This window comes from Talpa occidentalis, unplaced genomic scaffold (genome assembly GCF_014898055.3).
Source record: "Talpa occidentalis isolate TD23 unplaced genomic scaffold, MPIMG_talOcc4v2.1 talOcc4.7, whole genome shotgun sequence".
NCBI classification, from domain to species: domain Eukaryota; kingdom Metazoa; phylum Chordata; class Mammalia; order Eulipotyphla; family Talpidae; genus Talpa; species Talpa occidentalis.
Window position 1 is genome coordinate 124,795,208 of NW_023605083.1, and position 24,351 is coordinate 124,819,558.

Consider the following 24,351-nt stretch of genomic DNA (forward strand, 5'->3'; position numbering starts at 1 on the left):
GAAACAACGCCACCCTCCAATGCAGTCTCTGAAAATTTTAATTTGTTCTGGCTATGAAACTAACAGCGTAAGACAGAAGCCCTCAGGCAAGGCAAGACATTATGGCCAGTGGAGACAGCACCAAAGGAAGTGGCAGGAGACGGGCTCTCGGTGGGGAAGGAACGAGCTGCACAGAACTGTGGGGTGGTTTTGGGTGTCAGGGTCCTCGTGGTAAAAGGGATGAGGACAGCCTTAGCCTGGAGCTTAAACAGGGAAAATACCCTCCTCTTCAGTTCTTAGGGCGCAGCAGCGTGTGTGGGGGGATAGGTTGCTTATTGCTTGCCCCTCTTGGACCTACAGGATCTGAGAAGACATGAATGGCGTCAGGCCGGCAGGACAGCAGGAGTGGGGCGAGGAGGGCGCACAGTTCCCTGGGTTGATAAGCCAAACCCTGGGCTTGGACTCGGGCTGCCGGGGCCGGAACAGCGTCTCTTCCTCCGGAGGGCTGGGAAGGCGGCAGGCCAGCCTCTCCCGGCCCCTGGTGGCGGGATCCCCGCGTGTCTCAGAAGGCTGGGAGCAAGAAAGAAGAGTCTCTCTCCGGGAATTTCGTTCCCAGTCAGTAAGCAGCCGACTCTCCTGGCGGAAATGTCCTTCCTACCCGACCCGACCCGCGGGACCGTGGCCGGCCCCCAGGAGGGCCCTGGAGGCTCACACGCCCTGGGCTGACAGGGTCACGTTCTTCGAGGCTCAGAACTCCCAGTCGTCCACCTCCAGCTCCTCCAGGTTTGTCACCAGGCCGAAGAGTCCACTGTGGTCCTGAGTCTGGCTGCCCTCGAAATTGGTGATGGGGGTGACAGGACGAAGCAACTCGGGCAAAGCCTCTGAGGCACGTCGCTTGATCTGGGGAAGAGAGTGAGCTTGGGCTCTGCCTTGCTGGTCCCGGGCACTGCGGGCCAGGAGCCACGGCAGTGACAGACGGAATGCTGGGGCCGAGAGTCTCCACGAGAGACAGAAACGGCCTTTAAGGGCTTCAGAAACGAGGCCGTTCTCTAACTGAGAGGGAGGGCAGAGACCCCCGAAGCCCCGACACGACAGGGACGGAGGGTCGTCAGATCCAGACACAAAATCCCAGAACCCACCCAGGGAGCTGAAGGCAAGTGCGATTGTACCTGCTTGAAGAAAGAATGGTTCAGGAGGGTGCTGGCACTTGGTCTGTAGAGAAAGGGGGAGAGAGACCCCGTGACCCCTGTACCCCAGATTATAGTTTATCCTCAAGTGCCCCCTCTTCCTTCCTGAAAGAAGAGCGAGGGTCACCCAGGCTGGCTTCCTAACAAACCCTGGGCTGCGTCCTCTTGCCACAGGGAGTCCAGACTTCTCTGAGAACCCCACCTTTCCTGAGAGGCACCCTTTCAAACCCTGCCCTGAACTGAGCCCCCTCTTCTCTCCCAGGAGCGCCCTCCCAGCCCAGCGGAAATACCTTATGTCGGGGTTGCGCTGAAGGCACTGCTCCACAAAGTGGTGGAAGTGGGGGGAAAAGGTGCGGTGATAGGGGTGGGAAGGTGAGTCGCCATTGGAGGTCCTGGGGGTGCTGGTGGCCAGGCTCTCCCCGAGGCCAGAGTTGGCTGCTGAGCGCGACGTGCTCATGGTCAGCTCCTCGGCAGGGATGGTGCTGGTGTCCAGCAGGCAGGGCACCGTGCCGTTCAGTTTCTCTAGCAGCATCTGGCAGGACAGAGCCAGGACCTGGGCTGGGGCCCCTGGAAGCCTCCAGTTTCTTTACAAATCCCCTTTCCCCAACACACAGATGTGATTTGGGGGGAGTAGAGACCGACGTGGGTTAAGAGTAACTTTCCCAAAGGGACGCCGGCCGCTGGCTCAGCAGTCACACCCTCACCAGGCCGAGCACAGAGGCGGACTGACGAGGGACCCTTCTCTGTGGCTGCACGGAGGGGCTCCGCTCCCTGAACTGCGGAGCCTCACCCTAGGGCGAGGACAGCAGCTGGTCATTTTCCTCGCAGCCCAACCCCACTGCCACGCCCAGCCGGAACGGATGGGGTCCGTCGGGCCGCACCCTATCCTGGGTGCTGCAGCAGGCTGAAGGGAGCGGGGTCTCCTGGGGCAGGACAAGCTCAGCGGCTGTTCCTAAACCCTCAGACTCAGCACAGAGAGATCCAGCCTGCTCTGGAGATCGCTGTCCTCAAGAACGTCTTGAGCTGCCCACACCAGAACCCGAAAATCTTCCCAGAGCTGTGTAAAATGGAAACTGAGGGCCACATGCGGCTCGTTATGTTTAGACCAGTTTAGGTTGAAAATTCAGCCCTTCACTCTCACTGGCTGCATTTTAAGTGCTCAGTAGCCATAGCGGCTAGTGGCTACCATATTGGGTAGTTCAGAGACAGATTATTTCCATTATCTCAGAAAGTTCTAATGGACAGAGATGTTTCTAGACCAGAAATAGCCTTTGAACACCTTCCTATGCATCCTTCTATTACTGTTTCACTCAGGTTTTCTAGATTCTCGACCGAGATTTCCACATCCTCTTAACTGGCCTGCCAGACTTAATCCACCTGCTGGAGTAATCTTTCTAGAACACACACCTGAGGCTATTGCTCCTGTGCTTCCAAGTCTCCAGCATGCTCTGGGACGGGAACCAAAGGCCCCAACATGACACACAAAGCCTTCCTGACCTGCCTTTGCTTCCTTCTCCAGCCCCATCACCCAGCAGCCCCCCAAAAGTACCTATACTTTAGATACTTAAAATCACTTGCTGTTCCCAGATCCTGTCCTTTCTTGCTTTCTTTGCACATGTTGTTCCCTCTGCCTAAGAATCTCCTTCTAGTTTCTGTTTTTCACACAATTCCTATTTGCTTTCAAGACTCAACTATCACCTCTTCCCAGAAGGCTCCCTGGGCCACCTGCTTTACAGGGCTCCGTCTGGCCATTCTCTAGCTGCCCCCATGCCCACAGAGCAAACCGCCTGTGGGTTCAGCGAGAGACTCACTCAGAGCCTGCACCCCAGACTCCCCTTCCTCCTGGGTTCTACATTGTGGTAATCTTTGTACAAACAACCCAAGTCTACATCCTGGGCCTGAAGAGGGCTTCTCCCCTGCCGTGCACATCTAGGAGTGGCGAAGAGGCAGTCGTGCGCAGGGGGCGTGAATAATGGTTGAGCTTGCAGAACGGATGTTCCCAAGGCACTGGCCAAAAGTGGTAGCACAGAACCTGAGAACTCTCAGTTGGAACATGACCTTCCAGGTATACTACCAAGGTAGGAGAAAACATTTTAAAAATTTATACCAATTTGCTAGTGTGATTTAAACACTTTGAATGGAGACATGGTATATGGGCTTCCCTTGCACCCCGGCTCCAGGCCCTGCGTGTTGACAGTGGGCCTGCTCCTGAGCCACCGCAGCTGGGTTCTGCTGCCACAGCCCTTATCACAAAGAAGTAAAACGAGAGTTACACAATGACCCCTTCCCCCCCCTCCCCCCCACAGTGTCCTCCGCTGCCTGCTTCCCCAGTGTGGATGGAAGGCAGAAAGAGGACACCACAGGGCTGCAGCTCACCTGGGTGGCAGGCATATCCTTAAAGGGGACGTGTCCATTGGCCAGTTCACAGGCTGTGATTCCCACACTGTAGATGTCAGACTTGGCATCATAACCCTGAAGATTCTAAGCCAGGAGAAAAAAGCCACAGATCACTCCATTTGTTGCCCTGGTAGCTGTTCTTAGAAAAAGAAGGGTGGAGCAAAAACTGAGGCGAGGGAGCGAATGCCTGTCCCCAAATCAGGACCAGCTGCTGAAGACGCCCCCAGCCTGTCCTCCCGAAGTGCAGTGCGGCTCGAAAGAAACGGAGTTCGGCGCGCTGTGCAGCCGGCGGATCGCAAGCGCTCGCCCTCCCCAGAGGTGAAGCTCTCTGAAGGGAGCGAACTATGCCAGGTACAGCCTGGGGCCCCTCGGAGGGAAACGACATCACTGCAATGGCAGATAATGTCCACGCTGAGGAGCCTCCCAGGTCTGCTTGCCAGCAGGGAGCCCTCATCACAAACCAGCCCTGCCCTCAGAAGCAGAGGGCACCCCCCATCCCAGGAAATTCCTGAAGGCTTCCTTGGAAAACCCTAAGCCGGTGGCAGGTGGGGCTCCCAGGACCAGGGCACGGACCTGCTGGAGGACCTCCGGGCTGAGCCAAGGTAGAACCTTGATGCTGTACTTCGGGAAGTCGTGGACCACACGCTGGCGCTGCCCGTGGCTGATCATGCTGAGGTTGCTGCGCAGCCCGGACAAGTAGACCTTCCCGTCGGCGGAGATGAGAATGTGGGAGGCTTTGACGCTCCTGCGGGTGCGGGCAGGAGGAGAGCGTCAGGAGGCAGCAGGAGCCCCTCACACACGGGTCTTTGGTCTCCACGCACTAGATGCAGCCAGCTTCTCCCCGCGCTGTGGCAGACACTTAGGCAGACACACTTAGGAAAACTTTTAAACACGTTCAAAAACAGAGACAATAGCATGACCTCTTTTACAGATCACCCGATTTAAAAACACTCCTATTCTGTTACATTCTCTCACGCGCACAGATCCCTCCTTCTCCTACCACCTGCTGCTCTCCATGTGCTCATGGGTGCCTCACACTCACGCAGTGCACCTCTCTCGTCCATGCGCGTTTTCAGTTCGCCTAACAGTACTGTGTCGTGCGCCCCACTGTCCCCCTTCTACTCCGTGCCGTTCTCCAGGCCCAGCTGTGGGGCTCGCCGCATCTCTGCACTGGCTGCCGCCTGCTCTCGGGGGCAATCTAACACGTTCACTTCCGTGTTCTCCAGGAAGGGAGACTTCCTTTGCGACTGATTGCCATGAATGTGAACCAGGACAGCACCACCATGTCCCCTGATGGGTCCGTAAGGGTTTCTTTGGGGAGCACAGCTGGTCCTGGGTTGGGCCATCTCCCACTAAGCAGACAGGAAGCCTCACCTCCTCCCTGCCCTTGGCCTCATTCAACCTCTGAATCACTGACAGTCTCAGGTGTCTAAGGCGACATCCTGTTTTAATTTGCCTTTCTGATTGTTGGTCACTTTGACTGTTCGTATGTCTATGAGTCTTCGGGGTTTCCACCCTTATAAACTTTATATCCTTTGCTCTCTTTCTTTTTTTTTTATGATTTATTTCATTTATGCAGACAAGAGTCGGACTGCAGGCCAGAGGTATGTCTGTATGCAGGTGAGAGGATTCACCAGAGACAGAGTGGGGAGCAGAACAGGCAGAATGACTGAAATACACTGCTGAGAGGAGCAGCGGGCGAGACAGGAGAGGTCTGCTGCGCCATGTGGGTCAGCTCCCTGGCCGGGGATTGAACTTGTGCTACAGTGGCTGTCGATAGCTTCATAGTGCTGAGACTTAACCCCTTGCACCACCAGTGAGGTCCCTCCTTTGCTTATTTTCTATTGCTTTACTGTTCCTTTTCTTGTTGAGCCACAAGATTTCCTTGTTACTAATCTCCCATGTGTTTTAGACAAAGTTAATAACTTTTACATACTTGCCCATTACTTAACTCTGTTCATGCGGCCCTCTGCTGAAGAGAAATCTTTAATCTTGATATAATCAAATCCATCCACTTTTTTCTGCCTCATGTTTTGTACTTGTAAAGCACTTGGGAGTTCTCCTAGAGCTCAGGTCACAAAAGTATTTCCTTCTGCTTAAGTTTGTAGCTTTTACATGCTATTTAGCCTTCAATTCATCGGGAATGCTCCTGTGTGTGGTGTTAGAGAGGGTCCCCATCGTGAGTCACCTTTTCTGACACGTGAACTAAGCAACCCGTCTTCTCCTCTGCCTCTCGGCACAGGGCCAACTCTGGGGCACATTCACACCAGTCTGGGTGCCCCAAGGAAGTTGGGGCCGTGGGTAGAAAGGGCCCTGTCTGATGTTCCTCTCACACTATTCTCAGGACCAAGCTGCTGGGCAGAGAGACGCCACAGAGTCCGCACCAACGGGCTAACTGTTCAGTCCAACAAGTCCGGGGTAAGGGCAGGACCCGAGGCTAGATTTAAACTCTGGCTTCACAAACTTCAGTCCACCTTCCACTGAGGACGCACAGACACAGACACCTGCCCGAGAGAGGGGTGACCAGGGCGAGCACAGCACGCACCTGTGCACATAGCCCATGTGGTGGATGTAGTCGAGGGCTTTGAGCACCCCCTGCAGGATGTAAGCGATCGCCAGCTCACTCATGCCGTCCATGAAGTGGGTGCAGATGAGATCCTTTGCAGAACCTGAGGAAGGGAATTGTGGGGAGACAGGGAAGGATAACAGAGAAGGGAAACACCACGTAAGCAAGCTGACCAGAGTTCTCAGAACCCCTTTCTACCAGGACCCCTTTGCCACTCACCATATGCCACGAATGATGTGACAACCCACAGCTCATTGTCTGCAATAAAGGTGGCTCGATATGGCAGGATGTTGGGATGGCTGAAGAGTTTAGAGACATGAAGTTCCCCCTGAAAGCAAGTAGGCTGGTGTCAGATTCAAGGGGCACTGGAGAATAACACAAAGGTGGCGCAGGAGTATCTTCGGGGTGCTCTGCCAGAGTCCCCAGAGTCCTGGCAGCAACCCAAGCAGGCGCCCTCCGCTGTGAGAGAAGCCCTGGCTGCTGACGCTACAGGGAAGCCAACACTGCTTTGCCAGCTTCTGCCTAAGTGGCTCCAATCCTGAACCTCAAGTCACAATTCCCCGACAGCCAGGAGAACTGCCACCAACAAGCAGAGGGCCCCCGTTTTTCATGATGAAACATACTTGGCTGAACACGTACAAAGTTACTAGTTCAGCTCAACTTCAAGGGTCAATGCACAGAATTCCTCTTTTAAGATAAGCAAACAGAAAATGTTTTCCTGCGCCAGGGAGAGTGACAGTGACAACCGCTGAGCACGAGCCACTCCCTCTCCAGCAGCCTCAGACTAAGCCTGACCTCGACGGAGCCCACAGACCCATGGGATTTAAAAGTAAATTTGGGACCTCCCCGGTGGCGCAGCGGTTGAGCGCTGGGTTGCGAAGCTGCCCGCGGCCTCTGCAGCGCCGGTTCGATCCCTGGATGCTCCCCGGCCACCGGAGGAGGGTCCCACATGGCGCGCAGACCTCTCCTGCCGCCCGCTGCTCCCCTCAGCAGTGTACTTCGGTCCTTCTGCCTGCTCTGCTCCCCGCTCTGGCTCTGGTGAGTTCTCTCACCCTCCCGCGCTTCTGACTGTACCCAGTGCTTGTATAAATCAATCAATCAATCACCCAATCTTGTATAAATAAATAAATGAAGAAATAATCTTTAAAAAAATAAATAAATAAAAGTAAATTTGGGCAAAAGATGTGAAAAAATTGGACAACAGAATTACAGAAAGTCGAGGGCCCTCCGCAGAGGGGTTGAGTTGAGGCCGTCTCACCTCCATCTGACTACAGCTTCTTCCCAGAGAAGGAAGCTGGGGCTTTCTGTTCTACCCTCGGACACACAGAACTGCTCTGAACACATGACCTGGTATGCAGTGAGCCATCGAGGAGCTTGAATTCAGAAAAACATCGTAAATGAAGAAGGGGGGGCCTCTCCTCGTGGCGCAGCAGTTTAGCGCTGGGTTGGGAGGCTGCCCGCAGCCTCTGCAGCGCCAATTCGATTACCAGCCACCGGCGAGGGTCCCACAAAAAAAAAAAAAAAAAAAAAGAAGAGGGAGGGCCTGCAGAGAAATCTACGGAATGCACCCTTCCTGCCCCAGGCCTTAGATTCAAGGAGGTGTCAGGGCAAGTCCTCATCAGCACAGGAGAATCAATTTCCAGTCGATGACCAGACCTGCGGCCTCGCTCAGTTTAACAAGAGGGAAGCTACTCACTTCTTCAACAGAAAGGGACCTCAGGCAAATAGGATGCCAACAGCCAGGAGATGGCTTCCCAGTGGCCTGTGGCAGGGCAAGCTGCCTGCATCTGGAATGCTGGTTTTGAATCTTGCCTATAACCATGGGCAAATTATTCAGTCTCTCTAAGTAATAAACAAGTGAATAAATGAGCCATAGAGAACTCTCTGGAGAAGAAAGGGGGGAATAAGCTTTGGTCTGAGCAGCTTTACAGAGGCCTTAGTGCCAAATGCCCAAGATATGCCCTGAAAGTTTCCGTAACTTCTTGGTTTGTCTACTTTCATTTCCTGCCAGCTACTTTCAGAAGACAGAAGTAAGCAGTGCCCTGTAAATCCTACTGGAGCTGCGAGCCACCTCCTGAGTGTCCCATTCCCGTCATTACCTGCAGGAATGTCACCATCTCATTGGAACAAGCTTCCAGGTTAATCCTTCGTACTGTCACATACTCTCCCGTTGGTTTGTACCTCGCTAGATTCACTGTCATTAGATCCTCAAATCCTTTTCCTAAAAGAAAAGAGGAATGCCATTAAAGAAGACAACAGTGACAAAAGTTTTCATCTTCTTAAAGGGATTTGATTTAAAAAGAAAATTCAAGTAGAAACTTTCACTATCATTACTTTCATGGCTGATACTTCTTGATTTTTCTCCCATCAGTTCTTTCTCAGCCAAGCATCCTGACCATGGCCGGGGGCACCGGAAGTAAACAGTCAAAAAGAAAAACTTGCAGGAGAGCATCCCTCTTGGGGATTGGGTCTCTTTTCCCATACTTGGCAGAAGGAAACCCAAGGAGACCCACAGGAGCCCACGTGTCCCCCTGCACCATGCGCTCGCTGACAGCCTCTGGCGCACATCCACCCAGGGCTGCTGAAGAGGCTGCAGCCGTCCCCTGGAGTGTGACGGCACGACAGTCTCTGCACATTACCTATAATGGTGAGTAGCTCATAACACCCTCCCTCTGGCAGAAAGCTACTCATGATCTCCTGTTTAGAGAAGGATGCGATCGACTCTGAGCTTGCCTCATTGGTCTAAAGAAAAATAAAAAAAGGTTAGTAAGAGAAAAGTGGGGGTAGAATAGGAGTGGGGGTGGTAATTCAGACCCACAGGAGATGGGCATGTGGGCAAACCATGTTCTGACTCTGGGGCAAGGAGTCGTGCCAGAGTATTCAATGTGAAATGTAAAGGAAAAATTAGACGTAGTGATCGGGGCTAATCAGCATTAATATCAGAGCAAGTAAGTGCTACAGCTACCTACACAAGGGGGTGGCAACAAGGGCTAGTTCCAGTCAACTGTCGATTTGCTTGTCCTTCCCAACAACTGGCTCCTTTGCTAAAAACGATGCTGTTCTTAGGGAAAGGATGTCTGAGAAAGGTACATTTAGGAAAGGGAAGTGGAGAGGAGCGGGTTCTCTTGAATTTCTGTTGCGTTAGGGTCTTATCTTTAAGGTCCTGACTACAAGATCCCAAAGGTCAAATGCTGACTCCTGCCATAGGGAAAATGTGGCCCTAAGAAATCCCTCTATAGTAATTCATGAGTCAAGACCAGTGTTTCCCTAGTATTTCCAATGAATCAAGAAAACAATCAATACACTCGGCTGCCAGAGCTCAGCGCTCCCCAAGGCAGCAGGAGCCACCTGCTCTTTCGTTCCTCCCTACTCAAGCTGCAAGTGAGGCTGGATCCCAGGCATCTGGGGTACCAGTGCGACACCTGTGGCTTTTGAGGTCCTGAAGGAAAGTGCCTAGGAAACTTTCAGACCAATCACAGCAGACCAACAATTCTTCCTTCTACTTGCTAGGCTGTTTTCTTCTTCCAGACCTAAATTTATGTGTAGGATTTAGGGACTGAGTATTTTTCTTTCCTTTGGATCCTCTCCAGATGTGTGTCTAACTGAAATGGAGAAACCTAAGGAGAGCTCATAGTTTACACGCTGTCTTCATAAATCTGCCCTCTAGTCAGGAAAAGGTCTTCATGAACTCACGCAAAGCTCTTGGCTCAGCACTAGCCAGAAGTGTGTGAACTGAGAAAGTTCTAATAAGTGTTATCACCTTGTTGGGAGTTTGACATTTCCAAGTGCATCTGGTTTCAAGAGTTGATAATGGGGAAAGGGACCAAGTGGGGTTCTGCCTCACTCACCACTTATGCTGACAATAAGAACTGAATCAAGCAAAACAGCCCTGTCAGCAATCAAAACCCATGATAACTTAATTTTTTTTTTCATTTTCTTCTTTTTTTTTTAAAATACAAACCCTTGTGTCGAGGGCTGACTTTCAATAGATCGCAGCGAGGGAGCTGCTCTGCTACGTACGAAACCCCCACCCAGAAGCAGGTCGTCTACGAATGGTTTAGCGCCAGACGCCCCACGAACATGTAACTTAATCAATTTTTTATATGGCCGGATTCAGCCATATTGTATTTAGCTATAGTTCACCATGTTGTAGAAGATTCATCTTGTCATTATAACTCAACTTATCCATTCCAACGCTGATGGGCGTTGGGTTGTTTCCAGCTACTATGAACTCTGCAACTGGAAGCTCATCTGAATGTCTCTTGATATATATATGTAAGAGTTACTCTAAAGCTCATACTTAGGAGTGGACTTGCTAGGTCAGAAGGTATATGAAAAATTAACTTTATGAGATAATGCCAGATTATTTTCCAAAACGGTTATACCAACTTGCACTCCTGCCAACAATATGTTTTCATTAATCCATTTTTTTCCCCAATTCTTGGTATATTCAGACTTAATTTTTGCCAGTCTCATCATGGGCATGATTTACATTTCTCTGATAACTAATAAGTTGAGCATCTTTTCATGTATTTACTGGCCATGTTGGTTTTCTTCAAGGTGAACATGCCTTTTTTCTGTCTCTTGTCCATTTTTCTACTCAGGATTTCCCCAAAGTAAGCGCCACGGAACATTGATCTTGGCAGCTGATATGTGAAAAACATTTACATGTCCAATTAATTAGCTAGAAAATACAGCTTACGCTCTCATGGAGAACCACAAGGCATACTTGTACATTAAGGCTTTGAGAAATTCATAGTAAGGAAACTTGTCTAACCTAGCACTTCCCAAAGTTACTTGTTCAGGAAAACTTTTTGTGTCCAACATCTATTAAATGTTGGAAAGATAATTTGGGACAGCTATTTCATTTTATTTTATTTTATTTTAATTTTCTAGAGGCATGTCTTATTTATTTATTTATTATTTGTTTGTTTGGTTTATACATGCACTGGGTACAGTCAGAAGCGCAGGAGGGTGAGAGAATTCACCAGAGCCAGAGGGGAGAGCAGAGCAACGAAGTACACTGCTAAGGGGAGCAGCGGGCGGCAGGAGAGGTCTGCGTGCCATGTGGGACCCTCCTCTGGTGGCCGGGGAGTAGCCGGGGATCGAACCGGCGCCACAGAGGCTGCGGGCAGCTTCGCAACCCAGCGCTCAACCGCTGCGCCACCGGGGAGGCCCGGGACAGCTATTTTAATCAAAACATATGGTATAACACAGACCATAGGCTCAGGGGCCAGACAGAGGCAGAACTTGAACTCAGATCTATCACTTACTCTGTGACCCAGAGGAAGTCACTCTAACCTCCAAAGAGGGGAATAATTCCCACTCCATAGGATCACTGTGACTATTAAGTGACATAAAATATGCAAAGAACTTAGTGCTGCCTAGTGTATAGCACTTTTTCAGCAAATGTTAATGCTATTCTTTTCCTCCCTTTTTGCCACCTACTAGGTGGTTGCTCTCCTGTTCAACAAATGGAAAAGAGAAAATGGAAGAAACAGAATCCCAAGGAAAGCTTGATCAAAAGTTAAAGTTAGATTAATTTTGGTTTTTAGCCTTATTGGTGTTTTCAAAGGCTCTGAAAACATATTCCAGGATCATTTAATGGCCATGAGATACATAATCAAGCATTCTGGAACAGCGACTCCTCATTTAGAATTTATAAGCTACAAACTAAGTTTGCTTTGAGGAGTCCCATTTCTTAGCCCTATTATCTCAAAGCCCATACATATATTCTTGTTCTGCAAATCCTGTTTTCTCAAATATTAATCTACTCTTCAATAAAATCAATGTCACTAGTTAAATCAAATCCCAGGTGACTGTTTTCAGACCCAAACTCCCTAATCTGGCTTATGACTCAGCTCCTGCTAATTCTGATTCCGTCCTATACCACACTCCCCTTGACCCACACAAGCAAGCACTTTGCAGTCTTAGGAAATCTGCACTAGGACTAGAAATCATTACTTAAATAGTGATTAAGTAAAGGAATCAGGAAATTCCTCTGAAACATTCCTGCCCTATTCCTTCCCCTGCCACCCTACCCCCCATTTTCTCATTGCTGCCCCTTTATTGAAATCCCAACTTAAATGTCATCTTTGGACTCTGTCCAGAAAGTAAAGTAGGCCCCTCATCACTATTAGACCACCTTGCTTCACTTTCTTGACAGCAGCTATTTATCTCTTGCCTGTCTCCTCCATTAGAATGCAAGCTCCAGGAGGGCAGGGACCTTGTCTGTCTTGTTCACTGGCGTGTATGCCGACACCTACAGCTATGCAGACAATATACTCAAAAAAAAAATCATTTAAGTAAATTTTGAACTGAGGTTTTTTGCCCAGGATCTTGTCATTTCCGAGAGGTAAAGATGAGAGTAACCTTAACCCATTAGTTCCCCTGGAGACAGGCGCAACATGATGACGTTTACCGAAAACACAGGTCTAGATCCCACCACCAGGCACTTTTCAGACCAGAACTTGATACTGCATATAAGAAAGCGCTGCATTATCTAGCAGGTAACAGTGTGACCCCAATGAGAAGCAAATGGAGAACTCTTTCATTTTTGAAGGGCTTCTCTCCTCTGATCTCTAAGAAAACTACCATTTCTCATTTTTGAAAAGGCAACTATGATGGTCAACTGCATTTTAAGATGCAGTTATTAGTGAACTTTAAATACTACAGATAAATACTTTCTGAAATTACCCCTCTTCCTTGCCCGGAGTACACAGAAGCACAATGTCTACCAGGCTGCATACGATAGATACATTCTTGTTGAGCCCAGGCAGGGAATAATTCATTAATTACTGATAGTAACTTGACAAGTGTTTCCACTCTCTCTCTTGACTACAGAAAACCATTCACAGGAGCTAGTACTAGAAAATTAAATTCTTTAAGTGACTGGGAATTCGAGATCATGGGCAACCTGGAACTGCACACTGCAAGCTGAAGTAGTTCATGGTTGCTGTCCCCACCCCCAACCAGAAACAATCCTAAAGTAGAAGTTTCTGCTTGTGGATGTTTTCTAGGTCTGAACGCGAAGAGAAACCAAGCTTATTTGGGAAAACCAACCAACCAACCAACCAACAAACCAGGAAACAAAGGCAATATTTTAAAAAGAAAATGTCTGATCTGATATTGCCACAAGAAAAGCAGGTTAGCTTATACTGCTTTTGGGCTAGAAAGGTCAAAATCAGATAAAAAAAGATAAAACAGCCCATTCTCTTTAAACACAGCATGGCATGGTTTTATTGGCATAATATATAATCTCAAATAACCTAAAGAAATTAATTCCATTGAAAGCTTTTCTTAGTTTTCCCCACTATAAAAAGCATTTTATTCATTTTGAAGCATTTGAAAAATATATAAGGTACTATTATCCAGAAATGACCATCAAATGATAACTTTGTTTAAAGAGTTTAAAAGAAAATATAAAAGCATATGAAGACAATAGCTATGAAATGCTAACAGATAAACACATTCAACTTTCCACAGGTTTCACACAGGATAACTTTTACTTAATAAGATCAACAGCTGAGAAAACACAAAAATTATATATAATTTGCATTGTATTCTGGAATATATCTAACTGATCCTACATGGAATGTTTTGGTCTCCGGATTGGAAAATATTTGTATCTGACAGAGAGGTGCTCCTGACAAGCAGTATATAAGTAAAGCCAAAGTGTTACTCAAAGAGAAATCCCACTAAACATCATCATCCTTCAATCAATCTTGGGGTTGCCTGCAAAAGCTGCAAATATTTGTCAAATGAAAAGAGTAAGAAGTCTGCTCAGAAAGGGTTCTCATTCTTGTTATAAAATGCTGATTTACATCAAAAATAGCTTGGCTCACTGTATACCTCTGGCGTGTACTTAAGTAAAATGAACTAGCAGAATAGGAAGCAGGGCAAGAATATTGCAACTTTTGCCAATAAAAAATGTATTTTCTATTTTGTACCTTTAAATTTTGGATTTGATTTTTAAATAGGAGGTCGGAAGTCCTACTTTATACTCTAGATAGAAATCTATATTATCTCTGTGAACTGAAATCTATTATTAATAGACTAAGGATTGAAAATTTAGTTCTACTAATTACTAACTATTTTAGACTATCAAAACTTTTCTTTCTTTTTTTTTGGAGAGGGTGGGGGTAACTGAAGGACTAGGAAGAGAAGGAGACCTTCATCCTCAAGAGAAAAACGAAAAGTGCCTGACACTTTTCAAATGGCACATCAGAATCTTTCCAGGGTGAAACCTGAATCTCCACAAGTAAAAAAATTATACTACAGATAAAGCTCAATGACGATAAGCAGAAACAAAATGATAAGCCAACAAAACACACAAACTTCCACGAGAAGTCACCTCCATGCAACAGTCATAGTGCTGAGAGCCTAAAAGGTCACTTACTTTTCTCCGAGTGTCACCCGGAGGCTGCTCTGGAGTAAAGAAATTGATTGTTGGCTTTTGGTTTTTGAACAGAAGACACACCCACATTCAGAACAGCAATTACTGCACTTAGGACTACATATATCACTTAAGAGTCATTACAGTAAAAAGTGGTTGCAGTGCTACATATAAACACACACAGAGACAGATCACAGTAAGAAATGCTGCCAATAAATGGGGTTTTAAACATGAATCTACAGCTTTGCAAGGATACTAATCTATGGGTATTCTTTACTGAATATAACTCAACTATTATAATTCCGCTTACACATTTACTTTTCAGGTGTACGCAATGTTCCTTTTAATAGGTTGGTCTCAGAATCTTACACTGTGCATAAAAATTTCATTACAAAGTTATAGAGATGGTTGGCTATTCCTTAGAGAGTGGAGGGATTAGAAAGCAGGGTCTTTTTTTTAAAGGCAAAAAACATTTGATACAGCAACATGTATATGTGGGACCACTACCAGTTTCCCAGTCAGAATCATTCTACTCTGACAGCCAATAAGGCAAAGATTTTCTGGCCCTCTACTGCTCTTGGTGACAATAAATAAAAGGAAAGGACAACTGAAATAACCTTTTGTTCTTAAACTAGACAAATCCTGTATCTGTGCTTTTGATTTCCTCCATTCTGTAAAGGTAATAAAAGTCATCAATGTAAAACTGTAAAAATGTATGTAAAGTACTGGAATCATTACACAGCTCCCAATGTCTTAATAATACACTTCATTACGCTACAAACAATAAACAAAACAACCTCTTCACCCTCCTCAGATCGGTGACTAAGGAACTGTCACACGACAGTCAGAAAGCCTACACTCAACACTAAATCCAAAATCGCTCATTCATGTATTCTAGAATATTTGTAACTAATTAATTGTAAACTAAACTCCCAACTGAACTTCCATTAATGCCAGTACTTATTTTTAAACCAATGTCCATTGTATTCCCATCAGTGATGGGAAGAAAATGAAACGAGGACCAGTATTTTTGTTCCACTAACCTTTCCTTAGTGTGTAACTAATTTTTCTTTCTAACTAAAACAAAAACAACTCATTTCTCTCAACTCTCATTTGTCTAAAACACAGCAAATGAGAAGCATGAAGGAAAATAAATAGGTACCATCTAAGGAACTAACAAATTTGAGTTTTCAATTACGGAAGCTTATCTGGGGATATTCTGTCAAGCAGCACGCTCACCTGACAATCTGTTTCTTCAACTACTGGACCTGAAGAGAGCATCTTGGAGTTCAGTCACAAAGAAGGGGCTTCCACTCCTACTGCTGTTTCCTACTACTATTATTTTTACAGAAGGGAATTTTCTTTGGCTAAAGTAAGATCACAAAAATAACCAAAGGGGAATGACTGGGCCTGTGAAATCTTGAAGTTGCAAACCTACTTTAATTCTGAAATCAACATCTAGATTTCTAATCATCATCATCATCATCATCATCATCTAATACTTTGTCCCGGCAGACTTTTTCCTTAGTTCTTGTAAATCACTTCATTGCTACCATGAAAAGATGAGTCAACTATTTTCATCAGAAAACCGGACTTTTATATTATTGATACTTTTGTCCTGACTATAATTTTATTTTAAAAATCTTCAAGACTAGAGCCGTCTAAAGTTTTGTTTTTTTTCCCCTTTAAGAACATGCATTTCAACTAGACAACTATTTAGAAGAAACACATGTACCTTTAAGTAAATACTGGTTTTCTGTCCAGTGAACCTGGCAACTGCCAGATACTCCTCAAATCTTGGGGAAACCATGATTTGGGGGATATCAAAAAGAAGCCAAATAAAGTTTACACTAAAAAAGCCAAATAAAGTTTACACTTGCCCTCAGAATCACTAATTTCTATAAACTGATTTTGTCAACAAAACAGTAACAATATTTACCCTGAAGTGATGGCTAAATGCCGCACTATACTTACCTCCGAATAGTTCCAAATCTCTTAAGCCCTCAACAATGAACTTTTCCGAGACCCACCGCTAAAGAAGAAAAGCCCAGAGAGAATTAGTATTTTTTCGAAGACACAACAAATTAGCTATTAGCCACTAGAGAGACAGAGAAAAACATAAAACCACAGAAACAGAATCATGCAGTACAATTAAGATGCATTTCTACAGAAAAGTTTTGAAAAGAATCTTGGGTTTAAATCAACTATTCCTCATTGCCTAATTTGATGAGTAATTCTTAATCTGGACAAGATGAAAAATACACAGTACTGGTCCTAAAAATGGAGAAAACCCCATGTCTTTCTTTTTACATAACCTTTACAACCTTCAGGTTCCATCTTATCATTCAATGGTTGTCAATTACAGATGCTTTGGATCACTCATGCCAATTTGGAATTCGCAACAGAAAATAGAAGAAACTAGTTTTGCACAAATCTCTATCAGTTTGTAGAAGGAAGAAGCAAACCGCAGTCTTCCATCCACTAGGGCTTCTAGTCATCACCACTTACATTTTCTACCAGGTGTACAGCGACCAAACTAGCATGACCAATCTACAGTTCACTTTACTGGCCTATTTCAAATGACTATTGGATTTTTCCATCATACTGATCATTGATCTGGTTTCACCTGAATCAGGCTAGGTTGAAGTAGAAAAGCAGCTCATATTAAAAAGCAACGGAATCAAGATTGATTGTATTTCACTTAAGGGCTGGTGTTAAAGACTGGCTTAGGGACATTCTTTCCACTGAAAAAATAAAGTTCAAGCTAAGGAGAGATTCCATTTTTTAACTCTTATTTAACAGTAAAGCTTACTCTTGCCAATAGAAATTGCTCTTATATACATAAACATACAAAAAAATTAAGTAATATTCAGAAATAAATTGCTTATTGTAAGGTAATATCTAAATTAAGAATAAAGCACTTACATTTAAAAAAGAAACTGCACTATGGATTATGGATTGGAACTAAAATAACATTCTTTACCTTCTATATCAACCTTTTTTCCAAGTTAAAAAAAATGGCATCTAAATAAAAAATTTGAAATAAAAAAATCCTACGCGTTGTGCCACAAAATGTAATTTATAATTAGAAAGTGGTATATTTATAATGTCTCATAGTACTTACATATTGTTAATAATTACTACTGCATTTAGAAATTAAGTAAATAAGTAATAAAATAAATTAAATAGTAAATAATAAATTAAAATAAGATACTCTTACGAAATCATAAAGACTAAAGAAGCTAAATCCATTAATGTTCCTGAGATCATATTAGCAGGTGACATTTTCAGGTGTAATAAAATTTTTCATGTTCAAAAAGTCTTTAATTAAAAACCTGACTATTCACATGAAATAACTGAACACTTGAGTATTTTCTGTATTATCAAATTAATAACAAAAAGGAAGAAATTGCTCACAGATTGTTTCTAGTCAATAAATGACAACAATAAATGGCATTTTTGTATAATTGGCTAAACATTAAAAAAAAAAACAAAAAACCCTGACTATTCTCGGAAAAAGAGAGTTCCAAATATTCTCATTTGACACTAGCTTTTAAAACACAAACTGGGGGCCTCCCCGGTGGCGCAGCGGTTGAGCGCTGGATTGCGAAGCTGCCCACAGCCTCTGCAGCGCCGGTTCGATCCCCGGCTGCTCCCCGGCCACTGGAGGAGCGTCCCACATGGCGAGCAGACCTCTCCTGCCGCCCGCTGCTCCCCTCTGCAGTGTACCTCGATCCTTCTGCCTGCTCTGCTCCCCGCTCTGGCTCTGGTGAATTCTCTCACCCTCCCGCGCTTCTGCCTGTACCCAGTGCTTGTATAAATAAATAAATAAATCTTTAAAAAAAAAAAAAAAAAAAAAAAAAAAACACAAACTGACTGAAAACAAACAGGAAGGGGACAGATCATTAATGGCTACATCTCTAAGTGAGCCATCAACTCATTTGATGTTGTATGACTGGCACACAGAAACAAGTCACCTAGTTCCTTCTCCAATAGATGAACGGGAGGGAGCGCAGCCTGTGTCCCTAGTCACCGCCTCTGCCTGCAAGCTCTTTTCTCAGGAGTGGAGGCTACAACCCCTTCTTTGCTTTTTACATTCCTTGCTTCTTTATGATTCTGAGCATCACATAAAAAACCACCTACAATATCTGCCCAAACATATTGCTTTTCAGAAAATAAAAATAGTAAAGCCAGAAGAATAGAAACACTCACCCTAATTCGCTCTGGTTTACTTACAAGAAAAGACATGAGTTCCTAATGTGTTGACCTACTTCAATCTCAAAAATTTAAACCTAAAAGAAAAATAGAAACAGGTTGAGTTAGTCAAATCTCCTTTTATAGAAATACTTTTTGAGTAACAAAAATTTATTATGAGTCTACCATTCAAAGTACTAGACCTATAAATTGCTAGATTCTAAAGATTTGTTTAGAGAAACTTTTGGTGACAATAAACTTGGATATACTTTGACCAAGTACAATATGAAATATTTCTATCTCTATAGGAAAAAAAGTGTTATATGGTTTTCTTTTTTAACTGACCTCTACCCAAAGCAATTACCTTCAATTCTTTTGACTGTTCTTAAATCCTTTTCATCATTCTTAAATAATGTTTATATAGCTCTGACATCAATTTTAGTCATCTACCTATTAACTTCCGATCACGGCTCTCTACATCCCTTTCCTGCACCTTATTTTCCTACCTTCATTCTCCAACACAGGTCTGGCATAATTTTTGGCTAAATCAATGGTGTACGTTTATATTACTATGACTATGCAAACATGATTCACAGTTGAGGCGAACAGGGACGACTGTATCTCCCTCCCTGTGTGTCATCCTCCCCCTCGCCCATAGCTGTAATTGCCTCATCTTTTCACTTGGTTTACCACACAGCTATTATTAACATTTTAAAAATATTTCAACATCTCTGCTACTTAATATATTTTTCCATACATTCAAACTCATCCATTCCAATTCTCCCCTCAAGACTGCCTTCCCAAGGCCCTCCATCCTCTTGCTGCCATCAAGACTAGCTGCTTTCTAGGCCAAGTGCATATAGTCAGCCTTTTTAGCATGGAGATTTGGATCTTCCAATTCTGGGAAATAGTCTTGTTATTATTTGACATTTCTGTCTCCTCTGTTTTCTGTTCTCATGTTACAGAATTCCTAATGGTTAAAGGTATACTTGTAAATTTACCCCTTAGGGCCTCCCTGGTGGTGCAAGGGTAAGATGCAGCACTGTGAAGCTATCTGCAGCCACTGCAGCACAAGTTCGATCCCTGGCCAGGGAGGTGACCCACATGGCGCAGCAAAATCCTAGAAGACTTTTTAAGGTTATCTTGTCTCTACTTGAAAACTCCATGCCAGGGACTCGCTACCTCATCCAGGGGCTATTTCAACCTGTGGACAACTCTGATGGATCTGATCTTTTGTGCCTGAGTAACTTGGAAGAGCAGTGTATCTGGGATAGAAATGAGCAAGCTCAGAGGTGGAAGTGGCTTTAGTGGAAAGACGAGTTCAAGTTTTTAAATTACAGTGAGCTTGAGAAAACAGCTCTAGGGCCTCCCCTGGTGGCGCAGTGGTTGAGCGCTGGGCTGCGAAGCTGCCCACAGCCTCTGCGGCGCTGGCGCTGGTTCAACTCCCGGCTGCCAGTGAGGGTCCCACATGGTGCGCAGACCTCTCCTGCCGTGCCCACTGCTCCCCCTCAGCAGTGTATTTTGTCAGTCTGCCTGTTCTGTTTCCTGCTTTGGCTCTGGTGAATTCTCTCACACTCCCGCGCTTCCTACTGTACCCAGTGCTTGTATAAATAAATAAATAAAAAAAAAAAAAAAAAAAAACAGCTCTATATCCAAGTGGAAACATACAGCATTCAGTCAGAAAAGTAAAACTGATGCTAAAGAATGAGGTTAGAAACGGCTATGAGGGCTTGGGAATTAGCAGCTAAAGAAAGCTATTGAGTGACTGAAACTCACTAAAGGAGAAAGTGGTGAGAGAAAAACAGAAGGCTGGGAAGCAAGACTTGGGATAGGTCCTTATTTAGGCTTGGTACTTGACAGGCACATAGGAAGTGGAGCCCAAAGGGATGGGAGGAAGATCCTATTTCCCCTGCTGGCTTTCCTTCTCTTCCCCAACCTGGTTGAATCAGACCTGTCACTCACTATTCATCTCAGGTGCTACAGGAAGCCCCATCTGACCCTCACCTCCCCCAACCTACGTTGCCCATTAGGCTTTAGTATTCAACTCTAACACCTACCACATTCTTATGTGCATATTTATCAGTCTCCTCCACTAGAATAAGAGATTCCAGGAGAGCAGGAAATGCAAGTTGTTTACTGTTGCATTCCCAGGGGCTACTTCCAAGACTAAAAGGTGGTGCAGTACCTGTTAAGTAATAAAAGCACTGAGTATTTATGGTGAACTTACTATATGCCAGGATCTGTGCTAAATGCTTCAGAGATTGTCACCATATGGCAGTCTCCCTTATCCGAGGGGGATCGGATCGTTCCAAGACCCCTGGTGGATGCCTGAAAAGGAGGATAGTACATATACATATATATGTGTATGTATACACACACACACTCACACACACACACACAGTGTTTTTTCCTATACATACATTCCTATGATAAAGTTTAATTTATAAATTAGGCACAGCAAGAGATTGTAACAATAAAACAGAACAATTTAAATATGCTGTAATAAAAGTTATGAGAATGTGGTCTCTCAAAATATCTTATTGTAGGTACTATTTCTGGACAGAAGTTGACCACAGGTAACTGAAACTACTGAATCAAAACTGAGGATGAGGGGTAAGTATTATCAACCCCATTTTACAAGGAAATTAAGGCTCAGGGAGGGTAAAAGCACAGTTACTCTGGTGAGTGGTAGAGGACAGTAGATTTGCCTCATTGCCTGTGTTCTAGAAACCACAGTGGTAACAGAGAAACCTAGAGAGACACTGCAAGACTGTGTGCCACTGTTATAGAGCAGCCCCCATACAAAACGGGGTGCCTGACTGTGGGTCCTCACCCGCGCGCCTAAAAAGACTTATCAATGCTCTACTGCAGGCACAAGCGAAGGTTAATAAAAGGTTTATTTACAAGGGAAGGGCAAATGAGGAAATGTACAGCTCAGGGAGAAAAGGGGGAGACAAAGTTTTAAATGAGTCCTACCCAATCCGCCGATCTGGAACCCCAAATGGCGCTCTGAGAGCTGGCCGCCAGCCAGGAGCCGTGAAGCCAGGAGGCGAGCGATAGCGAGCCACCCCAAGGCCCACGTGTTTGGTTTTTATACACAACCTGGCTGCTTAACTCCACCCTCAGGTCCCAGCCACCCTCCCTTTGGTGGTGTTGGGATTTGTGTTTCCCAATGTCCTGATGGCTTTAGTCTGGAGTGGGGGTGGCGTCCACAAAGCTTGTATGGGATTAGCTCAGGACATCATTTCCCCCTAACACCAAGATAGAACAACGTGAGAGAGGGCCTTGATTTGACAATGCTGTGGTCAGTGCCAAATGCTACAGACAGGAGAAATCATCCACCTTCATTCATTTTTCCTTTTCTGCTATTTTTTTTTTTCTTTTGTGGCTGGTGTTCTAAACTTCCTCCATGTCTAGGATAACAACTATAGAGACTGCATTTAAGCCACATTACCTATAAGAATCTTGGTTAAAAGGGAATAGATTCATCAGTTCAGTTTAACCAGCTCCTGGACTGAGGTAGGTAACCAGACGAGTTTTCCTCAGCTCTCAGAGGCAAGAAACAATTTGGGGTGCCTCCAGAAAGCATGTGTGAGTCAACGAAGATTTGTGTTAACGCCACAGGTGCAAAACGCAGTATGATTCTACTTCAATAGATATTAAATTCGAATGGCTCTTCCTCTTGAGGGAGGTCGAGTTAGAATGTCAGGAGAGTCTAGTAAAAGGCTGGGCAGAGAAGTTAGTTCCCCTTTTCCTGAAAACTTGAACAATTTTATTTAACCACCCCTCTTCCTTCGCGCTCCCTTCCTTACCCCCAGCGCCCTTCTCTGACCCAAATCTACAGCAGACACTTCAGCATTCTTGGAAACCCATGAGACAATGAGAAGCGTTTGTTCTTTGTCCTTCTGGGGACGAGACCTGCAACCCGTCCGGCGGGATGAAAGGAGGGGGGCGGGGGGGGGTCAGCACTGGGTCCTGCCACCTCTTCGCTTGACCCCAACGACGAGACACCTGGGCCCCAGGGTCCCCGCCGCGGGGGGGGGAGGCGGGGCGGGAGGGCCGGCGCTCGCCTCTCCCGGGCCCGCGCCCCTCCGCCCGGGCTGCGGCCCCTCACGCGGGCTCCAGAGCCGCAGTGAACGCGGCCTGGGAGGGCAGGTGGGCCCGGGACGGCCGATCGAGCGAAGCCCCGCCCCTGGGGAGAGGGAAGCGTCGTCAGGGCGAAGAGGGATGATGCCTGCAGCGCGCCAGGCGCCCCGCCAGCCGGTACCTGATCCGGAGTGAGAGAGCAGCACCGACCGGCTCAGCTCCGCCTCCTCAGTTTACGGCCGCGCCGCCGCCTGCCCGGTTGCTGGGGGGAAGCACGCAACGTGCCATGCGCAGTAGAGGGGCGGCGGCGGGCGGCTGGGAGAGCCCCGCCCCGCCGCCCCGCCCCGCCCACCCCGCCTCGCGCCGGGGAAGCTCCGCCCCTGTGCCCCGCCTACCCCGCCTCGCGCCGAGGGGAAGCCCCGCCTCATCGCCCCGCCCACCCTGCCTCCCGCCGAGGGGAAGCTCCGCCCAATCGCCCCGCCCACCCACATCCCGCCGATGGGGAAGCTCCGCCCATCTCCCCGCCCACCCTACCTCCCGCCTCGGGGAAGCTCCGCCCAATCGCCCCGCCCACCCCGCCTCGCGCCTCGGGGAGCTCCGCCCTCATCCCTGTTCAGCCCCCAGCGAGCGGGGAAGCCCTGCGGCCCCTGCGTCTTCGCCCGGCCTGCGGCCCCGGCAGCGGTGGCGCGGAGGGTCTCGGGCGCCGAGCTATTTCATTCCACGCAGCGCCTGCCTGGGCGCTTCCAGTCGCTTCCCCGAGTGTGGAAGCCGCAGACCTGGCTTGTCTTTGGCGCGACCTGCGGGGTCCGAAAAGGGCTCCCCAGAGCCCACGCCCTGCAACCCGAAGGAAGGAGGATTTCGGTGATAGAGGGAATCAGGGGAGCTGGGAAAAGGCGAACCAATCCACGCTACTGACTGGGCCCCTTTTGAGGGCTTTTTGTTTTTCCATTTCGCATGGTAGGACTTAAATGGAAAAATCCGTTTCGCTCGTGTCTTTGAAGGCATCCCACTTTGGACTCCGGGCGCCAGGCTGATGAAACTGCAAAAGGAAATCCACCTTTTGTGAGCCCAACGTCCTTATCTGTAAAAGAGGGAAGTAGCTTAACTAATGGGAACTATCGTTCTTTCCTTTTTTTTAGATTTTTTTTTGTCCCTATATCCACAACCGTGGAAGACATGCTGTTTACAAAAACCTGCAAGGTTTGCCTCGAGGAGGAAGCAGCAGGGCCTGGGAAATAACGGAGCCTTAGAGGGAGACTGCGCTTGCACTTACTCTGCCCACGGGGCTGTCCAAAATTGAGTATCAATCAAGTAGTGAACCCTTGCTCGTCCCAAGTCTGATACTTGACACAAATTATACTGGCCTAATATTCAAAATGGAGGAGTTCAGCAACACCCGGAGGACGGATGGAAACGCTGAATGTGATCTTGGCCAGTGCGCTGATATGTACCTCGGGGTCTTACTTTGACATCTTTTTTTTTTTTTTAATTTATCTTTATCTTGACATACTCACTTTGATATTATCTGGTCCTTTAAATATTCCAAA

The 24,351-nt window shown here is 46.5% G+C and overlaps 1 protein-coding gene across 5 annotated transcripts; it reads right to left on the reverse strand.

Moving 5' to 3' along the window:
• On the reverse strand, nucleotides 1-23,103 carry STRADA (STE20 related adaptor alpha). 5 transcript variants are annotated; one of them, XM_037494757.2, is made up of 14 exons: nucleotides 22,986-23,103; nucleotides 20,946-21,046; nucleotides 18,737-18,816; nucleotides 16,499-16,556; nucleotides 14,528-14,556; nucleotides 8,769-8,871; nucleotides 8,229-8,350; nucleotides 6,349-6,457; nucleotides 6,109-6,232; nucleotides 4,137-4,308; nucleotides 3,543-3,647; nucleotides 1,457-1,698; nucleotides 1,149-1,191; nucleotides 1-879 (listed from the first exon to the last, which is right to left on the reverse strand). In XM_037494757.2, the coding sequence occupies exons 3-14, from the start codon at nucleotides 18,770-18,772 to the stop codon at nucleotides 727-729; spliced, it is 1,296 nt and encodes a 431-aa protein (XP_037350654.1). In that variant the 5' UTR covers nucleotides 18,773-18,816; nucleotides 20,946-21,046; nucleotides 22,986-23,103; the 3' UTR covers nucleotides 1-726. The 5 variants fall into 5 exon arrangements, with proteins under 5 accessions (XP_037350654.1, XP_037350653.1, XP_037350651.1 ...); XM_037494756.2 differs by lacking the exon at nucleotides 14,528-14,556 and having other exon boundaries at nucleotides 18,761-18,816; XM_037494754.2 differs by lacking the exons at nucleotides 14,528-14,556; nucleotides 16,499-16,556 and having other exon boundaries at nucleotides 18,761-18,816.
• Nucleotides 23,104-24,351: the final 1,248 nt, after the last annotated feature.